The sequence below is a fragment of the Rhinoraja longicauda genome, chromosome 31, assembly GCF_053455715.1.
Source record: "Rhinoraja longicauda isolate Sanriku21f chromosome 31, sRhiLon1.1, whole genome shotgun sequence".
Taxonomy (NCBI): Eukaryota; Metazoa; Chordata; class Chondrichthyes; order Rajiformes; family Arhynchobatidae; genus Rhinoraja; species Rhinoraja longicauda.
Genome location: NC_135983.1, coordinates 17,392,854 through 17,409,229, shown reverse-complemented (window position 1 = coordinate 17,409,229; position 16,376 = coordinate 17,392,854). Strand labels below are relative to the sequence as shown.

The window sequence follows — 16,376 nt, the reverse complement described above, 5'->3', positions numbered from 1 at the left end:
TGGTGTTACTGCTAAGCTCTCCGAGCCCAATTATGACTTTCCTTTTACTCTTAATAATGTATTTTAGCAGAAACTGGTGTTTCAGTACTCCAAATTAGAAAGAGGTCCACTAGTTGGTGTTTATAAAATCACACAACTATACAGGTGGAAACAGACCTTTCATCCCGAGTTGTGCATTTTGGGCTAACTCCATTTGCTTATATTTCGCCCATATCCCTGTAAATCCTTCCTATCTATATATCTATCTAAATATTTTGAGAGTCATAATTCTACCCTTTTCAACAACTTTTTTTGGAAGCTCATTCCATATACACCCCACCCCACCCACTGTGTGAAGAAATTGCCCCTCATAACAAAATTTTAGACTTCTATGTCATTTTGTAACTGAGCTATGTGCAGGACTCTATTTTATTATATATCTTTAGATATTACACATATACAAATTAAAAGTTTTAAATTGCATAAACTGCAGCTGCATCTATTCTTTATCAGCTTTCTATTGTACAAAGTGCCTGAGGGCAACTGCAAACATTCAAGTCTAATTTTCTACCATGGAAATTTCTATCACTTGATATTTACCTCATGTTGGTAAAGAATTGTTTTTAACACAAACAGCAGCAATTAAGCATTAAGTCACAAACTTCAATTCCCTCTTCAAGGGGCAGCAGCTGTTTAGAATACAAGTGAGGATTTTGGTCGGCACAAGCAACAGCAAATGCTAGAATCTTGAACAAAACACAAAATGCTGGATGAACTCAGCGGGTCAGGCAGCCTCTGTGGTGGGAAAGGACAGGTAATGTTTTGGGTGAAACTCTTCTATTGGCAAATCATGATCTGTCCATTACTGCCACTGCCTGACCCTTGTGTTTTGTTGAGGACTTAAGTGGGTCAATAAGGTCCAAAGGCCACTGATCCAGCCCGTGTTCAGACTGATATGGATATCCTAAGTTTTTCCTTTTATATGCAGCAAGTCAGACTACTGAGAATTTAACATGCAAACACTTCATGACTTAACAAGGATCCTTCTTAACAACAGGAGGGAATGGACTTCACAAACCTACGTGATATTTTATTGCAATGACCAAGCCAAGCATAAACAACCATTATTGTTTTCCTGGCTCAACGGAGTAGAAATTTAGACAAGCATCATTGTGAATGATGAATATTATTCCTGCCACATGCTCTGCCCAATATTTAGTCCCATTGATTTTAATACAACTGAGCACAGGGTTGAGCAAACTCCAGAAACGCTGCCCTTTTAGTGACAAGATTCAAGTATATTTAATTGTCATGTACATCGGCAATGGAACTAAGTAATTCTTACCAGCTGCTACTTTACAGGCCCATTAATGGATTAACACACACATAGATGTACAATAATCATTAATACAATAAATTAATGATCAGTGATACTAGGTAACCAGACCATAATAGGGTGAAACCAAAGCCAGTAGTGCAACCAAACCAAAGTCAAAAGAACAGCATAGTTACTGAAGTTAGTGTTCAAGAGCCTGATGGTTGCTGAGAAAAAGCTGTCCTTGAACCTGGAGATCATGGTTTTCAGGCTCCTGTACCTACTTCCCTAAGGAAATAGTGAGATAAGAGCATGGCCAGGGTGGTGTGGGTCATTGATGATATTGGGGCTGCCATACTGCCTCCTGTCGATCCCCTTGATGGTGATGAAGTCAGTATCGGCGATAGGCAGAGTCCACCACTCTCTACAGCCTCCTTCATCCTGGGTATTCCACTTTATTCCTGGGTGTGATCGAGGTCATGATGCAACCAGTTAGGAGGCTCTCTACGTGTAGAAGTTCGATAGACTATTGGGTGACATGTCGAATCTCCTCAATCTTCACAAGAAGTAGAGGCATTGATGGGCTTTTGCTGTGATCGTATCAATGTGCCGCCACTTGGCCAGTTTCTCGTTGATTGTCGTTCCAAACTAACAACAGGCTGTTGCTTCAAGTTTCAGAAAAAAATCCTGAAATAATTTGCTCAAGTCATTTTGGCTGCTTAGAAATAAAATTAAATGGCGAAAAGATATCTATTTTTAAAAATGCCATTTATGTGGTGCTTATAACACTAAAATGTTCGAAACATTTCAATGACTCAACTTCAATCAGTTAGAAGGTTCGATTGGAGAAGCTAGTGGGTTTCCTTCCTCTGAACAAAAATACCAAGGGGAGATTTATCACTTCTTTTTTGTTTCATTGCAAAGAACCTGCTCCCGTTAATGGGGAGTTGGTAGATCAGAGAGTAGGGATTTAAAATTTTGTGCAAAGGGTTTGAGGAAATTGTTCTTTTTGTAAACAGTGATTCATTATGTTCTGGAGCTCAGGCTGGTGGAAGCAGAATTAATCAGTACTATTAAAGGAAGCTTGAGAAACATCTGAGAGAAAACCACTTGAGAAAGAGCAGGAGATTGACGTTAACTGGATTGCTCTACTTGAAGCAAGCACAGGCTGGATGGGCTGAATAGCTTCATTCTGTGTGCCAAAGACTCAATTATTCAATGCAATAATTTTCAGTTGAAAGTTAGGCACAGAAGGAACATTCATGACAGTGACAAAAAGCTCGGTCATAGGAAGGCGTAAGGCGCATTTTAACAAAAGAGAATAACAATTTATTTTGCAAGGAAACTGCATTCCCAATATCAATTGTATATTTACTTTGTACTGTGGCAGGAAGGAGAAGCAACCTTAGAAGCAACCTTACTACTAGAAGATGACTCATTACAAAAGCTATGAATTCACTAATAATGGGAAAGTTAACACAGATTTCACCTCAGAAGGTTGATGGAAGTATAAAAGAATTGAGGAAGCGTCACCAATACGGCTAAAGCTGTGCCCACCATGTTTTGATTGTTCCTGGTTTTGAGCACCAGACTCCTAACCTTTAATTCTTAGGGGTTAGATTTAATATGCAGCTATTTTCAACATTCAAGCTTTTTGCACATGTTCACATTAAAAATAATCATTTTTATCATCTTTTGTTGTTAGTGTGAGCTGTCCTTGCTTTAAATCATTTGTACTCGATTCAAACTGACGTTGTATGGGAATATATTAAACTAAGTGACCCAAATGCACATTGAACTGAGAAGCCCACATTTGCTTGTGATTTAATATCAATGCAGGGTTTTAATTGACTATTGTAACCCCACTTTTTAAGCTAATATAACCCCACTTTTTAAGCTAATGTAACCCCACTTTTTAAAAAGGGAGGGAGAGAGAAAACGGGGAATTATAGACCAGTTAGCCTAACATCGATACTGGGGAAAATGCGAGTCAGTTATTAAAGATGTGATAGCATCACATTTGGAAAGTGGTGAAATCATCGGACAAAGTCAGCATGGATTTACCAAAGGCAAATCATGTCTGACGAATCTTATAGAATTTTTCGAGGATGTAACTAGTAGAGTGGATAAGGGAGAACCAGTCGATGTGTTATATCTGGACTTTCAGAAGGCCTTCGACAAGGTCCCACATAGGAGATTGGTGTGCAAACTTAAAGCACACGGTATTGAGGGTTCAGTGTTGAGGTGGATAGAAAATTGGTTGGTGGACAGGAAGCAAAGAGTAGGAATAAACGGGTCCTTTTCAGAATGGCAGGCAGTGACTAGTGGGGTACCGCAAGGCTCAGTGCTGGGACCCCAGTTATTTACAGTGTATATTAATGATTTGGACGAGGGAATTGAATGCAACATCTCTAAGTTTGCGGATGACACGAAGCTGGGTGGCAGTGTTAGCTGCGAGGAGGATGCTAGGAGGCTGCAGAGTGACTTGGATAGATTAGGCGAGTGGGCAAATGCATGGCAGATGCAATATAATGTGAATAAATGTGAGGTTATCCACTTTGGCGGCAAGAACAGGAAAGCAGAGTATTACCTGAATGGTGACCGATTGGGAGAAGGGGAGATGCAACGTGACCTGGGTGTCATGGTGCACCAGTCATTGAAAGCAAGCATGCAGGTGCAGCAGGCAGTGAAGAAAGCGAATGGTATGTTGGCATTCATAGCAAGAGGATTTGAGTTTAGGAGCAGGGAGGTTCTGCTGCAGTTGTACAGGGCCTTGGTGAGACCGCACCTGGAGTATTGTGTGCAGTTTTGGTCTTCAAACCTGAGGAAAGATGTTCTTGCCTTAGAGGGAGTACAGAGAAGGTTCACCAGATTGATCCCTGGGATGGCGGGACTTTCATATGAGGAAAGACTGGATAGACTGGGCTTGTACTCGCTGGAATTTAGAAGACTGAGGGGGGATCTTATAGAAACATATAAAATTCTTAAGGGGTTGGAGAGGCTAGATGCGGGAAGATTGTTCCCGATGTTGGGGGAGTCCAGAACCAGGGGTCACAGCTTAAGGATAAGGGGGAAGTCTTTTAGGACCGAGATGAGAAAACATTTCTTCACACAGAGTGGTGAGTCTGTGGAATTCTCTGCCACAGAAGGTAGTTGAGGCCAGTTCATTGGCTATATTTAAGAGGGAGTTAGATGTGGCCCTTTTTGCTAAAGGGATCAAGGGGTATGGAGAGAAGGCAGGTACAGGCTACTGAGCTGGATGATCAGCCATGATCATATTGAATGGCGGTGCAGGCTCGAAGGGCCGAATGGCCTACTCCTGCACCTATTTTCTATGTTTCTATGTTTCTATCACTATTCATTGTGTAGGAAGGAAATGGAGATGCTGGTTTAAACTGAAGATAGACACAAATGGATGGACAGGTTTGGAGGGGTCTGGACCAAGCGCAGGCAAGTGGGACTACCGTAGCTGGGACATTGTTGGCCGGTGTGAGCAAGTTGGGCTGAAGGGCCTGTTTCCACACCGTATCACTCTATGACTATCACAAAAAGCTGGGATAACTCAGCATCTCTGGAGAAAAAGAATAGGTGACGTTTCGGGTCGATAACCTTCTTCAGATTGAGAGTCAGCAGAAAGGGAAGCGAGAGATACAGACGGTGATGTAGAGAAATATAGAAGGAATGAATGAAAGATATGCAAAAAGCAACGATGATAAAGGAAACAGGCATATTATCGTTACTCTGGCATTACAAAATTACGGAGGCAGACCATTTCCCTCCGGGGATGAATAAAGTTTTATTGTATCATATCGCATCACCGTCTACATCTCTCATTTCCCCTTCCCCTGACTCTCAGTCAGAAGAAAGGTCTCCACCCAAAACGTCACCTATTCCTTTTCTCCAGAGATGCTGTCTGACCCGCTGAGTTACTCCAGCTTTTTCTGTCTATCACTATTTATTAACGTTATTGTGTGCAGTTATAGATGCTCCATTACAGGAAGGCTGTGAAGGCTTTGGAAAGGGTGCAGAAGAGGTTTACGCTGTCCGGATTAGAGGGCGATAGCTCTCCTTAGAGGTTGGACAAACTTGGGTTGTTTTCCCTGGAGCATGGAGGTTGAGGGGAGACCTGATAGAATTATGAGAAGCATTGCTAGGGTAGACAGTCATCCCCCCCTCCCAGGGTGAAGATGTTATACCGGTGAACAGGTCATACCTTTAAAGTGAGAGGAGCAAAGTTTAAAAGAGATATGCAGAGCACGTTTTTTTAATACAGCGAGTGGTAGGGGCCTGGAACGGGCTGACAGGGGTGGTGGTGGAAGCAAATACAACAGTGGCATTTACAAGGCTTTTAGATAGGCACATGGATGTGCAGGAAATGGATATGGATAATGTGCAGGCAGAGGAAATTAGTTGAACTTGGCTTCATGTTCGGCACCGACATTAAGAGCTGAAGGGCCTGTCCCAGTGAGGTACTGTTCTGTGTTCTAATTCAGTGTTAAGGATCTTCCAGACTACATTCACTGCTCCTGGAAGTTTTAGCCTCTTTACTACAGTTCCATTGGATCACAGCTGCTACTTTAACCAGTTTTTTTTTGTATTAGTAACATTACAAAAAAAAGCTGCCCCAATATCCTTTCCAAATCTCTCCCCTCTTATCCTCTAGTTTTAGAATCCTCTTCCTTGGGGAAAAGATTGAGCGTCCACCTTATCCATACCCCTCATGATCTTGTACTCTTCAATAAGGTCACTCCACAGAAGAAAAATCCCAGCCTATCCAAACTCTCCTGATAGCTCAAGCCCACAGGCCCTGGTGGATGCGATGTGAACCCTTTCCAACTTAATGACATCTTTCCAGTAGCAGGTGCCCAGAACTGCACACGGTACTCCAGGTGTGATCCAAGTATGACATCGCCCGTGGAGGAATTTGTCGTAAGGTCATAAGGAATAGGAGTAGAATTAGGCCACTCGGCCCATCAAGTCTACTCCACCAATCAATCATGGTTGATCTATCTCTCCCTCCCAAACCCATTCTCCTGCCTTCTCCTCATAACGTCTGACACCTGCACTAATCAAGAATCTTTGACATTAATTAAAAATACCCGTTATCTCCATAATCTTTGTGGTGGAACAGATCACTGGTAGGCATCCGTATGAATGAAGTCAGAGCATCATCTTTAGTGGGAGTGTTGCACAGCAGGAATTATCGTAGTGCTTATTAAGAGTGACAGAAGGCAGCACCATACCGAGAATTTAGACAGCATCTCTGGATATTACCAACTAAATCAAAATGTTGCTACATCACAACAGCATGGTTGACAGACTGGAAAACTCAAGAAATAACATAAAAACCACACATGTTAAACATGTTTCCACTTACCCAGTGAAGACAAGGCAGAGTAGAGTGCAGATCAGTATTGACACTTGGTTGAACATGGCAGACTGCGTTCTCTGAATGGCTCGATGCAAATCATTCTGGAGGGAAAGACATTTCTGTTAGGTCATTGAGATGATCCACCTACAAATGAGAACATGTCCCATTTTTTACAAAAGGGACCTATGTTTTTCAAACTGGAAATTTTAATTAGTTTCTTTCCAAATTTGAGTCCCCCACTGTGGTTTTTGTTGATTTGCTATTGAAGGTTGTGAAACTAAAAACAGTGGCATCTGCTAATTCCTGAAATGTCCCTTTATCAAAATCACCAACAATAACAACATATTAAGCCACAAAGTGCCGGAGTAATTCAGCGAGTCAGGGAGATTCAATTCCTCACCATTACCCGCTCACCATTGAGAGTAAATCTTCCTCTAAGCAGCCCTGCCAGTTGAAGTTGTTGTGCCTTTTATAGTAGTTACTGCCATTTCAGCAAATCGGGGAGTTAAGTTTGTGCTTCTCGTATGGACTTTGCTGCAAATTTGTGGTAATGTGGAGAAGGTCTGTGGTTTGAGACTCAAACTGTACCTGGTGGAATATTGCCCCCAACAAGGCTTTGCACAGAACAAGTCTCCCACATGAAGCTACAGCAATCTGCATTTTTATACTATGAATCCCAGCACGCTTTCCTTTGGAGGAGATATTAAATTGAGGCTCCAACTGCCTCCAAGATGCATTTTATGACTTTAGAATACCACAATTACTTCACCACTATTCAAGTATTTTGGATGCATAGTTACTATTTACTGTAGGAAAATTGTCAACCACCTTGTGCCAGCAATGTTTCATTATCACTTGATCAGTCTGGTGTTGGGTAAACATTGGCCAAAATATCTGAAAACCTCTTTTAATAGTTTAATAGTCTTTTTTGCATTCATTATAGATGGTTGCCAGGTCCTTGGTTTAACATCTCATCTGAACAAAGCATTATAGATTGAGCCTGTTCCTTGCTTCTTCAAAGTATATTTCAGTTCATTAGCTTCTTATTAAGAAAGAAAATGATGCAGTTGAATCACAGCAGATAACTAAAACTGTAACCACATCCATTGTTAAATACCCAGCTCTTAGCGTCTGTGCCAACTACCTTCAGTCCACCGATAGTGTTGTGGTCTATATAAAATCTGGTATTCTCTCTTTATGATCCTATATTAATTGGAGTTTTTGTAGATGCTCTCGTCCCTCAAATGCAACATGTAAAACACTCTTTACGTGTAAGAAGGAACTGCAGATGCTGGTTTACACAGAAGATAGACACAAAATGCTGGAGTAACTCAGTGGGCCAAGGAGCATCTCTGGAGAAAAGGAATAGGTGACGTCTTGGGTCGAGACCCTTCTTCAGACGAAGAGCTCAGTCTCTCAGTCTGAAGAAGGGTCTTGACCCAAAGCATCACCTATTCCTTTTAGGTGCCTCACCTGCTGAGTTACTCCAGCATTTTATGTCACACTGTACATGCGGTGTGCCATTGTCGACACAAGGAACTACAGAAGCTGGTTGACACAGAGCTGCTTCCTCACCTGTACAATCAAACTCCTCTCACCTGTATCCACCTATCACTCGGCAGGACTTGTCCCACCTCCACTTCTCTTCCAGCTTTCTTCCCCCTACGACAATCAGTTTGAAGAAGAGTCCCAATCTGTAACATTGCCTGTACACGTCCTTGAGTGGTGCTACCATACTCCAGTACTTTCTGTTGTCGTCCCCCCCCCCGTCCCCCCCCCCCCCGCACCACAAAATAATTGCTGTGGCACAGTGAGTTGATGTTTCCGGGGAATATTCCAGTCTGCAGCTCGTAGAAAGTTTACACTACACAATAGAATTTCGTTCTCAGCACTTCCCGCAGTGAACCACCCTCAGTGCTGTACTGAAGTGTCAAGTTGGATTTGTCTTTCCAATATAAAGCTTCCTAACTGGGATGTGTAGAAATGTCAAGTCTTATGATTCAATAAGTCAGAGCTCGAACTGAAAAAAACATTAAGGAAGGAGTTAAAACTCTGGCCACTCTATTATATTGCATAGTTTCCGGAATGAGCAGATATTTTATGTAGAAGGGACAGAACCTGAAACTTTGCCTGTCCATTCCCTCCACAGATGCTGCCTGACCTGCTGAGTTCCTCTGGCACATTGTGTTCTGTACCATAAGTAGAAGCCTGCTTATGGTTGATTTTCTTAGTGCAGCCCAAAGAGTTCAGCAGAATAACAGATACCAACCCAATGAACAGAATCAAATAGCAATCAGCATGGTTCATTTGTCCTGATTCCTATCAGATAGCTAGAAGTGGGTGTTGCCTAGTTACCTCACTGTATTTTTATCCTCTGCATTAATCTGCAATTGCAAGGCCAAGTTTGTTCAATGTACTTCACTATAATATATATTCAGTGTGACAGGAGTAATGAATCAGCACGCCCTGACCTGTGAATGTTCCGTGCTCGTTCACCCAATTGTCACCACAAAAAACTAATTTTGATCCTTTAGTAACCAACATATGAAACTATTTACTTCCAATGGCTTGGTGAATTGTGAAAATTACAATTGCAAATGCTGGGAAGAAAATCTCTTTGCCTACAAACAGTTGTACAGCAGAGGGATCCGATGTAGAGCAGAGGGATCTAGGAGTACAGGCACACAGTTCCCTGAAAGGGGCATTACAGGTAGATATGGTGATAAAGAAGACTACTGGTACATTAGCCTCCATCAATCAGGGTACTGAGCATAGAAGTTGGAATGTTATGTTACAGTTGTACAAGACATTGGTGAGGCCACCTATGGGGTACTAAGTTCCGGTTTGGTCACCCTATTAAAATAAAGATGTTATTAAGGTGGAAAGAATGCATGAAAGATTTATGATACTACCAGGACTTGAGTGTCTGAGCTTTCGGGAGAGATTTGGCAAGCTAAGACTTTATTCCATGGAGCACAGGAGGATAAGGGGTGAATGAGCCTTTGTGAATATGTGTTTGGTGATAACTACAGGATGCAGGATAAAATTGATCACTTACAATCATGTTCTCCAGTGCATGTTTGGCCAGCCAGCAGTTTAGAAACACTGGGATGAAGAGATTCCTCAAGGGCGGCCAAAAAATCTGCCAAGGAAAAAGAAGACTGTCACGCTGGGAAAACGCACAATATATCAACAATTACCAAATATAGTAGTGATAGAAAAGCAGCAAATCAAGATGCTTTATATGGAAAACAGATACCAGACGGGACAGAGTGAGAGGGAGGGAGAGGGGCAGATTCAGCAATCTGTATCTTCCCCTTTGCTTTACCTATTGTACTTGAGTTTGACTCGATTTCATTTATGTATAGTATCTGATTGGATAGCATGCAAAACAAGGCCTTTCACTGTACCTCGGTACACCTGACAGTAATAAACCTAAACAATTAAACTGGAATAATGTCAACCTGACAAAGATAGTTAGTTCATATATGTGAAGTGCAAAGTATTGGACTTCCAAAGAACTATTGGAAACTTCAAAGGGTTTGTTATCAAGGTAGAAAAAGCACTGTTCAAAACACTTCATGGCTGTTCCACAGTAATGATTCCATTGCAGCCTTATCACATCTAGAGCCACTTAGCCTCCTTAAATAAGAAAATCAGATTGGAAAAAGATCAGTTCAACAAATGGCATCTCCTTCAGAAAGTAGTTGCCACAGTAATCTAGTACAGCAGACATTTTCAAAACTTTAAAGTGTCTTGTCAAAAAGGAATGCATTGATAGTTAAGTCATCTGTGCTTAGGAAGTTTTCTGCAAGATTAGATCTCATTAGCAGCTGGGCCATCTTGAACACAGAAGGATCTGGCAACAGAGATTGAGAGATTGGACATGTGAAGTTATAAAGCTAAATGGCTTACTGTTACAAGTGCCCATGTAATTTGTAACAATTTTATATATAAAATTAAAAACTCAAAATACTGAAAACACTCATCATGTCAGATGGCATTTGTGGAGAGAGAAAGCTTACGTTTCAGGTCAATAACCTGTTATCAGTAAAGTCCGGATAAAAGATCATAGAATTTAAGGTTATGAAACTTTGGGGTGAAGAAGAAGCAAAGAACTAGAATAAAGACACGAGACTGCAGATGCTAGACTTTTAAGCAAAACACAAAGCGTGGAGGAACTCAGTGGGTCAGGCAGCATCTGTGAAGATAATGGACAGATGATTTTGTGGGTCAGGACACTTCTTCAAACTCAGTAACACAATACAGCTCTAGCTGTAAATAGGTTGTTCTAAAGCTCCTGTGTTATTAAGTGTAACAGCTGGTAGACCTGTGCCTCACAGCACCAGTGACACGAGTTCAATCCTGACCTTGGGTGCTGCCTGTGCAGAGTTTGTACGTTCTCCCTGTGATCACGCATTTCCTCCAGACCCCTTCCACATCTCAAAGATGTGCAGGTTTGTGGGTTATTTGCTCTGTAAATTGCTCCAAGTGCCCCAGTCAGTGTGAAAGTGGCATTACCTAGAACTAGTGGGAACAGGTGATAGATGGCTGTTGTGGACTTGATGGGTCAAAGAGCCTCGTTCCATGCTCTGTCTCTAAACTAAATTTCATCTTAATTACAATCAAGAACACAAGAAATATCAATAATACTTTGCATGTGTTGAGATAATCTGTGAATATCTATCTATAAGGCAGTGACTATATATATTTTTTTACAAATGACTGCTCCTGGAGTTAAGCTTCTCTAACTGTAATTACATAACTGCACCAAATTGGCAATCTGATTAGTGCTTTGAAAAGTCAGAGATAAATCTTTCACATTTACTTACAGTGACTATGAAAGGAACAGTGTTGATCATTTCAAGAAGAAAAGATATTCGGAAAATCTGTTCCCAGATATTTCCCTGTATAAAGCAGAATGCAGTGAATTAATTTTACATATATTTTTCCACTCAATGTCTTGATTTGAGTTCACATAAACCACTTCACATAAACCAAATTAACTGGCTTTGAGATGGTGCAGTGTTGACTAACAGATTGGTCATCAAACCAAACATTCGGAACATGGAATCAACGACTGTATGGTCGGTTATCTTCCTCGCTGGTCTGTTAATTTCATTGCTCGGAATTGCAAACATTCTGAACCAAATTTCTAAAGCACTTCCGTAAAACTGGTATTGAGGTGATTTAAACAAATTAAATTGTCGGTCTCCAGTCCAGGTGGAGGTGGTGTCACCATGTTGGAAAGACTTGCAGGAAAAAAAAATCACTTCTCCCCCTTTCCAACATAACAAAATCGCAGTGTAATTCCAAGTGCATGGGTCACTCATGATTCCATTGATAGATACTGAACAATCTAATGAATTTGATACTTTATCCTGTGAACCAGTAACTCTTCAGCATTCCATATTGCACTGTAGTGATGATTCAAGTACACCATGCAATTTTGGTAATTTAAAATGTCAGAACTGTCCCAGAAAATGGCTTTTTTAATGGTGCAAAGCCTCATGGCACTAGAGATGAGAGAGGTATCAAATTTGAACAAGCTCTCCTCAGAATCAATTAATCCTAGTTGGAGAGAACGCGTGTATGTTTGAAGTGTGCTCAGGGCTGGGCCAGGGAGGAGTAACAATCATAAAGAGCCCTTTTGGAGACACAAGAAACTGCAGATGTTAGAAAATTGAGTAAAACACGAAGTGCTTTACACATCTATGCTGAGAATGGATTGGAGATGTTTCTGGTATTAAAGAGCTCTTTATTTTTCGTTCAGTAGGGGTTGGAGATTATTAATTAATTATTTTGCAGTGTTAATAATAATAATAATAATAATAATATATTCCTTTATTTGTCCCACATCAGGGAAATTTGCAGTGTTACAGCAGCAAAGAGACATTCATTATAAATAAAAATAAAGATAAGGATAATGGTTATCATTAACTGTGTTTTTTTTAAAAACTGTTACTGTTAACTGGTCTGTTGACTGGTCTGCTGGGAGCAGTGCTGGTTGTGCAGTCTCACAGCAGCGGGGAAGGAAGGACTTCCGATATCTCTCCTTCACACACTTGGGGTGAAGGAGTCTGTCACTGAAGGAGCTACTCAGTGCAGTGACTGTGTCCTGCATGGGGTGGGAGTCTGATGTGGCTGGAAAATTCAAGCTTCTTCCACAACAGTGAAATGAGATAGCTAGCCAAAATACGGAATTTTTATACAGCACTTGTGACAAATCATCTCATACTGGCACACAAAGAGTTGCCAACAATTACCAGGGCAAGAGTTGCTTCACTACAGTAATTAGAGGGAACTCAGTCATACAGCATGGAAACAGACCCTGGGCCCAACTAGCCCATGTCGACCAAGACACCCTATCTAAGCTAGTTCCATTCGCCCACATTTGGCTCACATTCCTCAAAACCTTATCTGGGCCTGAAGGTTAGTTCAAGGCCAGAGCACGGTATACTGCCTCTTCGCAAGGTAGGTGTGGAATCAGCATCTTCCATTTGCCTCAATTTATCTTTTTAAATTAAGAGTAATCTAACTTCAAATTATGATTCAATTCTTCTTCTTACTTACATAAGAAAATCAAAAGTATCCATAGGCTCCATAGAAATTTGTTCTTTAGATAACTGCTAAATTAATGTATTTATTTCACGAAATGCTGGAGTAACTCAGCAGGTCAGGCAGCGTCTCAGGAGAGAAGGAATGGGTGACGTTTCAGGTCGAGACCATTCTTCAGACTGAAGAAGGGTCTCCACCTGAAACGTCACCCATTCCTTCTCTCCTGAGATGCTGCTTGACCTGCTGAGTTACTCCAGCATTTCGTGAAATAAATACCTTCGATTTGTACCGGCATCTGCAGTTATTTTCTTATACTAAATTAATGTACTGTATTGACCATTCTGATTTTCCTGAAAACATTGATGTTTTCTCAGCTGAATCTCCCATTCCAACCTCAGTTAACAGTCTACGAAAAATGTAACTTCCAATTAATCTACTTTCTCATGTTTAAAACATGGGTGGGTGACATGACAGAATTTATAATATTGATATAATCGATCTTTGATGAACACTTCCTTGAGCACACGTTCACGGTTCTTTCCAAATGAGAGCTTCGTCACTCAAAGATTGGGTGAAGAAACTTATTTGAAACACCGTCAAAACAATAAGAATTGGGGTGAGTCATCATTTCTATGTAGGTTAATTGGCTGGGTAAATGTAAAAATTGTCCCTAGTGGGTGTAGGATAGTGTTAATGTACGGGGATCGCTGGGCGGCGCGGACTTGGTGGGCCGAAAAGGCCTGTTTCCGCGCTGTATATATATGATATGATATGATATGATATGATATGTTAGGGTGTTGGGAATGTTCCCCTTGAAGTGGAGTCCCAACTAATGCATTTGATAAAACAACAATCGGAATATTGCCCATTTAAAATTGTGCTCTTGTCGAATCTCTAGTAGACAGATTAGAATGGATTGCTGCCACCATCAACTGCTGTGGGAAATAAGAAAATAAAAGTGGATGCACTATTAGAGGGAGCAGTAACACCATTTGATGCGTCCGAGGTACTGATTTCAAAATGGCATTTCTGGTACAATGGTAGGGACAGTACACGGGCAGGAAAAATCGAGCATGAAAGTAGGAAGTGAGTAAAATTAAAAGTGAATAAGGTAGAAATAAGTCAGGAGAAAGAGTGAGGGAAGATACAGACTCAGTGTCAACGAAACCTAGAAAATAGGTGCTGGACTAGACCATTAGGCCCTTCGAGCCAGCACCGCCATTCAATATGGTCATGGCTGATCATCCAGAATCAGTACCCTGTTCCTGCTTTCTCCCCGTATCCCTTGATTCCGTGACAGTCTTGAAAGAGACAGTCTAATTATGTTTTGGGATATATTACATACACATGACCTCATCAGTTGGGGCATTGAGTATAAGAGTTAGTGAGTCATGATGCAGCAATATAGGACTTTGGTTAGGGCTCATTTGGAGAATTGTGTGCATTTCTCTGACTTATTACAGGAAAGATCATAAGATCATAACTGATAGGAGCAGAATTAGGCCATTCGGCCCATCAAGTCTACTCCACCATTCAATCATGGCTGATCTATCGCTCCCTCCTAACCCCATTCTCCAGCCTTCTCCTCATAACCTCTGGCACCCGTACTAATCAAGAATCTATCTATCTCTGCCGTAAATATATCCAGTGGCTTTGCCTCCACAGCCTTCTGTGGCAAATAATTCCACCGATTCACCACCCAATATGTGTAAGCTTTGGAGAGAGTGCAGAAGACGTTTACCAGAATGTTGCCTGAATTAGAGGACAATTGCTATGAGAGGTTGTATTATTTTCTTGTGAATGTCGGAGGTTGAGGGGAGACCTGATAGAAGTATATAAATTTATGAGAAGCATAATAGATAGTTAATTCTTTCTTTCGCGGGGCGGAAATGTCAAAGACTAGAAGGTGTAGCTTTAAGCTGAGAGGAGCTAAGTTTTAAGATGTGCAGCAAGTTTGTTTACGCCAAGTGGTGGGTGCATGGAATGCGTTGCCCAGGGTGTGAGTGGAGACAGATATGATTGCGGCATTTAAGAGGCTTTTAAATATGTAGGGCTTAGTAGGAATTGGAGGAGTATGGTTAGGGTGGTGAACCTGTGGAGTTCATTGCCAGAGATGGCTGTGGAGCCAAATAATTGGGTATTTTAAAAACAGAGACTGATAGGTTCTTGATTAATAAGGGCATCAAAGATTACGGAGAGAAGGCAGAAGAATAGGGTTGAAAGGGAAATATAGATCATTCATGATCGAACGACAGAGCAGAATCAATGGGCCAAATGGCCTAATTCCGTTTCTATTTCTTATGGTCTTATATGGATCATGTACAGGTAGAGGAGATTAGTTTAGCATGGCATCATGTTTGGCATAGACATTGTGGGCTGAAGGAACTGTTCCTGTCCTCTATGTTCTATGTGTATAGGCATTGTGAGAGAGGAAGACACAAAAGAATCACAGCTGGATCATTACTGATATGTTGTGAGGGTTGTATTCGGCTGGGATGAATAAAAGGGTGAAAAACACTTAGAATTACCAACAGACCGATTGCGCTCAGAATTCTCATAAAAACAAACGGAATACCTTGTTGAATTGTTACGTGAGCAGCTTTGAGTTATGCTACGTCTCTTCATATGTGAGGCCACTTATATTTCCCCTATGCTTCCTTATCAGAAGCAGGTCAGTTGGCTTCACCTGTGCCATCATTTATCGCCTGCCAAGATATAGTCCTGTCAGCAATTTCTCTTCTATTCAGTGGCCTGGGACTGTTGCAGTGGTCTTTTCTCTGTCTGTTTCCCCAACGGGTCTTTCAAAAAAGTCTCAACAAACCCAACCAACAAATGAAATACTGTTATTTTCAGTTCTTTATCGGTACTATTATTCCTCTGCTGGAATCTCATTTCAAATTCTGGCAGGGCAAATATAGTAATCTTGCCAAATGTTGATAAATTTAGGTTCTATAAATACTGTGTGCAGTCTGTTAGAAGGACCATCAACTTAGACTACCCCTGTATAAACATTTCTGGTCACTGTAATCCAAAAGGTCATCGCAGCACTGGAAACAGTGGACCAAAATGGATTGCCAGACGTCAGCAGAGCAGTTCTCATGCTCTGACTTTAAGTTCCGAGTTCATAAGAATGGATTATGAAGCATTAAATCT

At 41.2% G+C, this 16,376-nt stretch overlaps 1 protein-coding gene across 8 annotated transcripts in view; it reads right to left on the bottom strand.

The window, feature by feature from the left end:
- The window catches only part of LOC144608490 (potassium channel subfamily T member 1-like), a 291,806-nt gene that overhangs the window by 108,016 nt on the left and 167,414 nt on the right, over positions 1-16,376 (bottom strand). For all 8 annotated transcript variants that reach the window (XM_078426315.1, XM_078426319.1, XM_078426320.1 and 5 more), the window contains 3 exons: positions 11,498-11,572; positions 9,724-9,807; positions 6,672-6,766 (listed from right to left, as the gene is read on the bottom strand). In XM_078426315.1, coding sequence (XP_078282441.1) covers positions 6,672-6,766; positions 9,724-9,807; positions 11,498-11,572 — 254 coding nt within the window. The remainder of the gene's footprint in view (positions 1-6,671; positions 6,767-9,723; positions 9,808-11,497; positions 11,573-16,376) is intronic.